Genomic DNA, 9496 nt, shown 5'->3' with positions numbered 1-9496 from the left:
GCTGTTGGGTGACTTGGATGCTCCCGGTCCTTTTCTTCCAAACTTTCTGTTTGCTTCCCGTCTTTCGACAGGCCTTTTATTGCATGTTCGATTTCCGCAGGAGTGAGACGACTGAAAACTCACTGTCTGCAGCCGTTTATGATGGTCTGAATTCGTCTCATCTCATCGGTATGCCTAAACGCTCCCCATTCTCGTCACCTGGGAATTCACAATCAACCTTAACCAAGCCTGGAATGGTTGAAGATCTTTCAATCTTTTAAATTCAATTCATGAAGTAGGATCGAGCTTTGTTTCCGCTCGAATTTTCCATCCTGGGGGCAGTCGATATGCTAATGTACAGTGCCTTGCCTTGCTCTGAGTATCCTTGACGCATCCGAGAACCATCCTCCCATCACCATCACCATTTTCGACTTTAGCAATTCAGAGAAAAAGTAAAGGCCAGACTGCACCCCGCTTCGCAACCATGTCGGAGATCATGCAATGCATGACAAAGGAGCTTCAGCCGAAGCCTTTTCAGCCGGAGGATCCGCCAGAAGAGTCGTCATCAGAGCAGACAATCTCGTCCGAGAGCTCCTTGTCAAGCTTCTGCTTCTTGGCCGGACGCTGGCCGGGGGGACGACGCTTTCCAGAAGCCCTCTTCTTGCCCGGCGTCTTGCACACTCGCTTCCCAGCGGCCTCGTTGACGAGTACAGTCTCCCAATCAACAGTCTTCTTAGCCTGCACTTTCGCCCATTTCTTCTCGTGGACAGCAAGAGTCGCGTGCGCGTCGTCACGGGCACGATAGGGGTTCTGGTCGATGTCGGGGTGCGGCTTGGCTTTGCCGCTGATGAGGTCATCGTAGCGACGCTTGCAGGCGTCGGGAGAGTAGAAGACGTTCTTCTCAAGGTCATTCACTGAGAATGCAATGTCTTCGAAGAAGCGAGCGACCTCGCGGGCGCGCTCCCTTTCGTGGCGCTCGACGTTGATCGTGTAGGACTTCAAGAGTAGCTTGTCCTAAAATTTGTCAGTATCAAGTCACCTTGTTTTGTGTGCGCGCGCCAACACGTACCTCTTCCTCAGTCCAGTACATCTTGTTGAGCTCCAAAGGCTCGTCGTTGTGCGCCATCTTGGCCAGGCGGATCCTGCGGTAACGCGTGCCAATGGTCTTGGAGTGGTAGTTTCCGCCGTCGTGATTAAGAATCCTTGAGATCTGAGTGTCTCCGAGCGTCTGTGACTTGAGGTCCAGAATCATGGTGTCATGCTTGTCTAGGTTGTGGGTGATGGGGCGCCTGCCCGTCGCGAGGTTCTTGGGACGAGCGCCAGACTGGCTGGCATGGTTGGCATCCGTCTCAGGCTCGTTGACGGTGACCTTCTCGGGCTCCGTCTGTGTCGCATTAGCAGATGAGGCTCATTGAGCTTGAGCAAATTGAGATACCTCGTAAGGCTCCACACTCGCAGCGCGTCCGAAGTGTACGCTCATGTTGGATGATTAAAGCGAAGAGGTTTATGATTGGCGGGATGGTCGGATGCTAGCGTCGCGCTAGCGGGAGCGCTAGTTGAAGGAGGCAAAGCTAGGTGAAGCGAGGCACGCTAGTGGCTCGCTAAGTGCTCTGATTGGTGTGATGGTCAGTGATCGGCAATTAGGCGAGGTTTGGTCATGGAAGAGGAAATACCTTAGGATTGGAGTGATGTTGAGGAGTGATCGTGCTCAGAGGAGGTAGAAGATGGTTTTATACCTGCTGGTGACTCACATGGCGAAGCCTGGAAGGAAGGCGCGCCGCGCGACCGCAGGCAGCGACCTAAACGGGAAGTCAGTAAACTTCACTTGCGCAGGGAGTCATCATGCGCTGCTACTGGAGACATAGAGAGATTTCATACCTGCTTCTAGAACGAGCTTTTAAGATGGCTAAGTCAAGTCCTTATAGTAGAATACAGGGAGTCATCATGCGCTGCTGCAGAGGACATGGAAATCTATCAGGTCTGCTGCCAGCACCAGCCTTCAAAAACGGCTAAGTCCTTGTGGTAGAGTACAAGGAGTCATCATGCGCTACTGCTGAAATCTATCAGGTCCGCTCTACACGAGCCTTGAAAAGTGGCTAAGTCCTTTAGTTAGAATACAGGGAGTCATCATGCGCTACTGCAGAGCACATAGAAATCTATCAGGCCTGCTTTGGGATGAGCCTGAAAAAATCGCTAAGTCTTTATGGTAGAATCCAGGGAGTCATCATACGCTACCACTGATAACATGGAAATTTATCGATCTGCTGCCGGCATCAGCCTACAAAAACGGCTAAGCCTTTATGGTAAAATACAGGGAGTCATCATGCGCTACTGCAGAGGACATGGGAATCCATCAGGTCTGCTTTGGCATGAGCCTTGAAAAGTGGCTAAGTCCTTGAGGCAGAACACAGGGAGTCATCATGTGCGGCTGCTGAAGACATGGAGATCCAGAATACCAACATCTGGACCGAGCCTTTGAAAATGGCTAAGTCCTCAAAGCAGACCACAGGGAGGCGGTTGCGACACTTGTTGAAAGAATCCTTGTCGATCGACGCACCTTGCTTTAACTCAGGGTAGGTCCGGAGGGCCAAACATCCAAAGCCAAGGGCAAGACTGTTCCTCTTGTTGCTTTGTTGACGGAGCAGGTCCACATCCTCATCATCCTCAAGTAAACCCGTCCACAACTCATCCTGATTCTGAATAGACTGTTTCACGTCGCCCCAGGCGCTGGCAATGTCGAACATGCATCTGGCCAACGCGTATTCCTTTGAATCGAGAACAGCGCCCATGCGGTTTGCGAAACGAACTGACTGGATGAAGCGCTCGACCTTCGCACCAACATCGGTATCCTTGTCTCCAATCTGGAGCTGGTCGATTTTTCGAAGTCCACCACAACGCAAGGTGCCCACATTCTTCTTCAATACCTTGAGCCCATCTGTGGCGAACACCTTGCACATGAAGACGATGGCCTTGCCAACCCATTCAATTTCCTTTTGGTCTCTCTTGGATCCAGCGAGCAATTTGTAGGCAGCTTTGCAGACGTCGATGATCTCCGCGCCGTTTTTGATGAATCTCATGTTGGATTTAGGGAATTTCGGCCAAGTGGGGACAGGAAGTGTGTTGGGAGGGACCTCCTGGGATGTTTAAGTAATGAGGAGGCCGAAAAAATGTCGTGTAGCTCTTCTTACCTCATCAAACTCCATCTCATCATTTTCGGGCTCGTAGGCTCCTTCAGAAAATGTGGTTTGATCGTCATCTTCAACGAAATCGTCCTTGGCGGAGCCGAGCTCTGGCGAGGAGCGACCAGAATCCCGAGTTGAGTCGTCGTCGTCATCGAAGTCACCAAACTCCGGCATTGGTTCTTCGTCATCGAAATTCCCAGGAACATTGCCCTCAGTGCCGCATTTGATGCTGCAGTCTTCGTAGGCAGCTTGGACAATGTCGAGGACTGCTTCGCATCGCTGGACGAGCTGGTTGTGGGAATCCGCAACTTCATAGTAGTCCTTAACGGAACCGAAAGAAGTGGTGGGGAGTAGTGGTTCCTGAGCAGCGAACAAGGGCGATGGGTGGTGGGTGATGGGTGGTGGGAGATGGATATGCGGCGAACAGATCGTGGGTGTTTTGGCGTGGGTGTTTTTGCGAAAGTACCCAGTCAAACTGAATAGAAACCTCTAGACTCAACACCAGATCCATGCCCAGAATACTGACTCGCCAATTGCCCTACCGTGCTTTCTATCCGCATCATCAAAACCTCTGTCCAGCATGCTACCCACAGCTTACAAAGCTGCCCATGCTGGGCGTCAGAAGCGGAAGCTCCGCAAAGTACGTCACATCCCACAGCCCCAAAAATGCACATGACTGACGCTCAGCAGATCCTGGACGCGCTGCTTGTGCAGATCACTGAGCAGGGAGACTTTATCCAGTTGGTTTCCGACCTCTTGAAATGTCAGTTGGCAGGATTTGAGCTGACCGGACCAGACACTGACGAAAATGGTCTCTCGACCGCCATCTACGATGAAAACGTACGAAATGAAGCACAAAGAGGCAAAAGTCGTCCACCGCTACGTCTGTGCAGACCAAGAGATCAAGTCATGATCGCCCCGGTCCTGGTAATACAAAGCCTACCAGAGGGTGGGAAAGCGACGCGGGAGATACCACGAAGACAAACTCGGGCAATAGCGAGCGCCCCCAAGGAAAGACTGTAGCTAATGCACAGTCTTTTGTGCTGTCCATGGACTCAGCTGCACCAAGGAGAAACAGGTCCCAAGCACTGATGGACATCTTGGGGGCACGGGATGATACTGCGGAAAAATTCAGCTCGGCTGGCAGAGGAAGAGTTCCTCCTGGCTCGCCAGCACAACGCACTGTCTCCCAGCTTTCTTACTTCACACCAGAAAGTCACACCTGCCCACCAGCACACCACCCAAACCAGCCCGCCAGATTTCAGCTTATCTCTCTGCATAACCCATCGTCGTCCAGCTTTCGCACAATTGTCCCGCAGCTGCTCTCTTTCACCTTCATCGTCGAGTTCGCTCGTACACCGGATACCTCCTCGTCCACCTCGCTGTCGCTCCCTCCACCATTGCCTTCCTCTTACAATCACAATGGCCGACGAAACGCTTCCGATCCTTGCTTGTCGTGTTGCCGAGCTTCTCGAAGCAGTCTTCAATCTCCCGAGAGCAGACTCCAACTTAGAATTCAGAGAAACAATGTTGAAGCACAACGCGACCTTCTGGACCAACATCGTCTCTGAAATGGCTCTACCAGAATTGGCGAGATCACTTAACTATGAGCGCCCTCCAGTGCATAGCTTCACACACATCGTCAAACCGACCTTGAAGGTCCCGTGAGAAACCTTCGCGTCGACGAATACCAGCGCAATTGGGCTGAGAACCGAAAGATCCACAACAAGCACCCCAAAACCATCGAGGACCCTAAGCCCAGTCACAATTCCACGCAGGGCGTGCGGAAACATCGATACACAAAGAGGGCAAGACTCCCATCCCAGTCGCCTCTGACGTCATCAATCAGCGTGTCCAGTATTTGGGAGCGTTTTCGCGCTCGCGCACACCTAGCCAGAACAACAACCACCTTCATGGCTTTCTTCTGCCGGCGGTACAACTCGCTCGCGAACAGGTGTATTGACTCCCGCACGAGAATTGTGGTGAGTTGGGCACTTTCCCTCTTTTCTTGAGGAAGTTTGATGAAGGTGGAGGTCTGCCGGCGCAGTCACCTGTGACGTCACCTGAGGGCAGTAGCAGTAGTTAGGCGCATCTTCCAGCGCGCGTCGTCTATAGCCAGAACAACAACCTACATAGCCTTCTTTAGGTTATGAGCCCTCATCCCTACCGCTGTTTCTCATACTCAATCTGCTCAAACCGACCTTGCTGAATTATTTCTGCTCACCAGAATTGTGCTCTGGGCGCCTCATTGTTGCCGGCGCTCACTTCACCGTTACTGTCCATGAAACACCGAGTTTTTGCGACCGACAGCCCATGATCTGAGGCCTACTGTCACCAATCCCTCTCGTTGTTACCAAACCTCATTGCTGAACATCCTCACCGTCTCTGGCGCGCGGCGCCACACCATACCTAAACACTTCCACTATCTTTGATGATACTGCACCCTTTGTGACCGCGCATGATCTAGCCCTAAGTGGCACACCATACCAATACCATCTACACCTGATCCTGTTCCTGGGCACTGGCTTGGTTATTAAGTGGTGTGAAACACGTCTGCGAATCCCGTTCCTAATCCTGATCCTGACTAATACTAATACCGATACCGTTTCCAATTCCTGTCATGTTGGACTCTCAGTCTTTCAAGCTCCTGAAGCTTGACCAGCCCGAGTTGTTTGAGAATTGGTAGAAAATGATTGAGGCGTTTCTGAAGATGCTGGAGCTCTAGTGCTATGTTAATAGCGACTACTCTCAGCCTGATGAACTGGTTAAGAAAGAATATAATATTACTGGCGACTATGAAAAAGCGTGTAAGGTCTTTGATAAATGGGATGTGAAGAATAATAGGGCTATTATAGCTATCTACAACTCTGTCTCTGAGGAACTCAACCAGGTTCTTTCTAGTACTGTGAAGGACATGTATGACACCCTGGTTGCCTGTTTTTCTATAGAGGGCCCAGTCCATGACTCGCTTCACTACCAGGCTTGGATCTACACTGTGTAGAAGGAGAGGAAGGAGGATCTCAATGTGTTTCTAAATAAGTGGAATGCCACACTGAAGGTGGTCTTGAACACTGGATTGGAAATTAGTAAGAAGCAATAGGTGATGCACCTTATAGCCGTTATCAGTCTGAGTGGCAAGATGAACGAATAGGTTAGCGCGGTGTGTTATAATCTTTGTGCTAAGGGAAAGGATGAAAAATATCCAACGCTTTAGGAGATGATGAAGGAACTTACTAATAAGTGGAAGACCAAGAACTAGACGCGCGACTATGAGGAGAGTGGAGCTGGATACCAGCCATATGGTTACATGGGCGCTGGCAAGAGGGACTACACTACTATTACTTGCTGGGTTTGTAAGGAGACTAGACATACGTCGCGTAAATGCTAGCACCTTCACCCTGATAACGCGCCTAAGGGCTTCAAGGTGGATAGGGAGTTGGTTAAGGAGTGGAAGAAGAAGTACCTAGAGGATGAGATGCCCAAGACATTCAACATGGTGTATAGTGACTACTGAACGACACGGTATAAGTGAGTAGGGGGAGATGACATGGGTGAGCAGGGGGAGAAAATGTACGGTATTCAGTAGCAGGGGGAGTGAAAGGGAGTGGACATGGACACAATACTGGGTTTCAGGGGGAGCGCCGTAGCCCTAGGGGGAGTGATGAAGGTGGAGGTCTGCTGGCGCAGTTACCTGTGACGTCACCTGAGGGTAGTAGTAGTAGTTAGGCGCATCTTCCAGCGCGCGTCGTCCATAGCCAGAACAACAACCTACATGGCCTTCTTCAAAGTTGCACCTGCCCACCAGCACAGAACTCCAGTCAGCCTGCCATATCTCCGAAACTCTCTCTCTCTCTCCCTTTCTCTTTCAGCTGCTCTGCATCACCGTCGTCGTCCAGCTCACACACCAGTCTCGCGGTCCCTCTACCTCACCCATCGTCGTCTGGTTTTCGACAAGATCTCTCTCACCTTTGTTGAGCTCATTCGTACACAACGAGTACCTCCCTCGACCACCTCGCTGGCCCTAGCTCCATCATTGCCTTCCGCCTGCAACCACAATGGCCAACGAAACATTCCAAATTTTTGCGCAACGTGTTGCCGATACAGTCTCCTCGACTCAGAAAAGGACGACTGGACTATGGACTTTCGGCAAACCTCGAGGTACAGCAGGCTTGAGGATAGGAAGCCAGAATCAATTGCAATTATAACCGTTGTCTGTAATTTTTTCGAAACGTTCCAATTGGACTATCTTCATACGTTCCTCCCAGGAAGCGAAGAGAGCACGCGCGAAACCCAGGCTTTCCCCATTGCGCAGGCTTTCCCCATGGCATGGACAGGATCTCCCTTGGAAACCACTCAAATCCTCAGTCCATCTCCAAGAATCGTTCTCCGTGCCTGGGTACGAAACCTCGATCGATCCTGCAGAGATCATACGCGAACGGCAGGAACGCAACAGTGCCGCGGCCAAAAAGAAAAAGGACGCTTGGACAGCGGAAGACAAGGCCTGGGATGCGTGGGTCCGAAAGACCCATCGGTTCCAGATTGAGCAACCTGCGGCGCGGTTAAAAGACGCCGGCGCAACCAAGGAAGCTGTCAAGAAATGGAAAAAAGATACAAGAGATCCACGAAAGGCTTGGCTGAATATGGCGCCTAATCAACGCCCGCGAATCCCAGCCCTCCCAGCTTTCCCGGTCCCAATAACGCCGATTCAGCCCAACTACAACTTTCCTGGTCCTACCAGACCAGTCTTCCGTCGACAGAAGACCACAATTGAGGACCAAGAGGGACTTGCACCAACCCTCCCATACGCTCAAATGCCCAAGTCTCGGGCTGCTAAGGCACTTGAATGCTCCCCATATATACGCATGTTGACTTGGTCGAAATAGTCACCATGTCCCGAACCACCGCACTTTGACACTACCCGTTTAGCAAGCAGGGCGCGACGCTCGTCGAGAACAAAGGCCCCTTGACACCCGTCAAGGCCACTGGCGAGTCTACTCAAAGCGAAACCAACTAAAAGAGGACTGGCGTCGTCGATGAGATAAAAACGGCCTTCTCTACCTTTCTCTCTTTCCAACGCGTCTCTTCCCTCTTCACCGACCGTCAACATGACCTCCATGGGCGATACCGAGCAGCGCCTCCAGGCCAACTTTGCCGCCGCGCAGGAGGAACTTCGCCGCTTCCAGGAGACGAAGGAGGTGAGCAAGGTACGATATGCTTGCATTGCTTGAGGCACGAACTTAACATTTGATTCAGAGAGTTGCCGAAATCATGAAAGACGTGAAGACGGAAGAAGAGCTCGAACGCCTCCTTCAAATCATCGCCAACCGTTGGTTCCTTCATATAAAATCATCAAAGACAACAAATGACTCATTGGAGTAGACGCGACCGCCAAGGGGCTCTCGTTGGAGGTCTTTGGCAAGGTCGCGGGCGAGCATGGTAAGCCCGTCGAGGGCTCAGAGCCCACCAAGCAGGGCGCAAAGCCTGGCAAGAAGGGCGCGAAGCTCGTTGAGAACAAGGGCCCGATGACGCCTGTCAAGAAAACTGGCACCCTCAAGTCTGAAGAGAAGAGCGGTAAGTCTACTTAAAATACGTTCGAGCCGCATCTAACAAGTAAAGGCACTCCATCTCGCCGCACGGCAGGCCCGGCCCCCGCCTCCCAGTGCCCCGGGCGGAATCTCTTCAAGCCCCCTCTACAACCTATACTCCCGTGGTCGCCAAGGTCTCGCCAAAAGGCACGCGGTGGACGAGGATACCTCTTCTCCTAGGAAGAAGAGAAAGAATAACCAGTAAGATGGCTACATGGCGCGTACCAGCTCAGGATGAGCACTGAATAGAGGACGATACCAATGGATTGGACCAATATGATGATAGAAATGACTGCAATTCAAAGTGCTAAGGCCTCTACGACACCCTCGTCTGATTCGTTCCACTTCCAACGTTCTCAGTACAGCCCTACCTAGCCCTGCGCCGATGTGTATCGAAGACCTGCCTCCCTTAGCCTCAGTGCCCGTGGTAAAGCAAAGCCCCTGTCCATCTTTATCCTAATCACCTTGATCTCCAGAGCCAACACTTCCGTCATCAGAGTCGCTGGAGTCGAGGTCCTCCCTTGCCACCTCGTTTGTGGTCGTCAACAACGACTCCAAGGAGGGTTTGTCTTCCTCGAAGGCGCCCTCCAACTCAAAAGCAAAGGTTGGGAGGGTCGTTGGAGTCGATCTAAGCAACCGTCCAGAGATTGGATCCAGGCTCCGAATCTGCGCTGGGAGGTTTGGGCAGTGGATTTGCAGGAGTGATTGGAAAATTTCGCCGGTCTTGTCGTAACGGCCGTTCCGAAAACT

General features: G+C 51.8%; 5 protein-coding genes across 5 annotated transcripts; 3 read left to right on the top strand and 2 right to left on the bottom strand.

Annotated features, from left to right (window-relative positions):
* Window positions 1-310: 310 nt before the first annotated feature.
* Window positions 311-1459, bottom strand: BKA78DRAFT_377962 (uncharacterized protein; the record flags this gene model as incomplete). The annotated part of the gene is made up of 3 exons (XM_066892895.1): window positions 311-993; window positions 1049-1363; window positions 1415-1459. The coding sequence occupies 3 exons, from the start codon at window positions 1457-1459 to the stop codon at window positions 514-516; spliced, it is 840 nt and encodes a 279-aa protein (XP_066746338.1). The 3' UTR covers window positions 311-513.
* A 907-nt stretch (window positions 1460-2366) lies between these two features.
* BKA78DRAFT_293514 (uncharacterized protein) lies at window positions 2367-3672 on the bottom strand (the record flags this gene model as incomplete). The annotated part of the gene is made up of 3 exons (XM_066886229.1): window positions 2367-3113; window positions 3168-3482; window positions 3535-3672. The coding sequence occupies 3 exons, from the start codon at window positions 3670-3672 to the stop codon at window positions 2367-2369; spliced, it is 1200 nt and encodes a 399-aa protein (XP_066746337.1).
* A 155-nt stretch (window positions 3673-3827) lies between these two features.
* On the top strand, window positions 3828-4732 carry BKA78DRAFT_293513 (uncharacterized protein; the record flags this gene model as incomplete). Its single annotated transcript, XM_066886228.1, has 2 exons — window positions 3828-4001; window positions 4055-4732. The coding sequence occupies 2 exons, from the start codon at window positions 3828-3830 to the stop codon at window positions 4730-4732; spliced, it is 852 nt and encodes a 283-aa protein (XP_066746336.1).
* Window positions 4733-6933: 2201 nt separating this feature from the next.
* Window positions 6934-8044, top strand: BKA78DRAFT_293512 (uncharacterized protein; the record flags this gene model as incomplete). The annotated part of the gene is made up of 2 exons (XM_066886227.1): window positions 6934-7557; window positions 7604-8044. The coding sequence occupies 2 exons, from the start codon at window positions 6934-6936 to the stop codon at window positions 8042-8044; spliced, it is 1065 nt and encodes a 354-aa protein (XP_066746335.1).
* A 222-nt stretch (window positions 8045-8266) lies between these two features.
* Window positions 8267-8951, top strand: BKA78DRAFT_293511 (uncharacterized protein; the record flags this gene model as incomplete). Its single annotated transcript, XM_066886226.1, has 4 exons — window positions 8267-8365; window positions 8415-8487; window positions 8541-8732; window positions 8773-8951. The coding sequence occupies 4 exons, from the start codon at window positions 8267-8269 to the stop codon at window positions 8949-8951; spliced, it is 543 nt and encodes a 180-aa protein (XP_066746334.1).
* Window positions 8952-9496: the final 545 nt, after the last annotated feature.

Source organism: Phyllosticta capitalensis (genome assembly GCF_038381095.1).
Source record: "Phyllosticta capitalensis strain CBS 128856 chromosome Unknown BKA78scaffold_3, whole genome shotgun sequence".
Taxonomy (NCBI): domain Eukaryota; kingdom Fungi; phylum Ascomycota; class Dothideomycetes; order Botryosphaeriales; family Phyllostictaceae; genus Phyllosticta; species Phyllosticta capitalensis.
The sequence above is the reverse complement of the archived record's forward strand: the minus strand, read 5'-3'. Positions and strand labels throughout refer to the sequence as shown.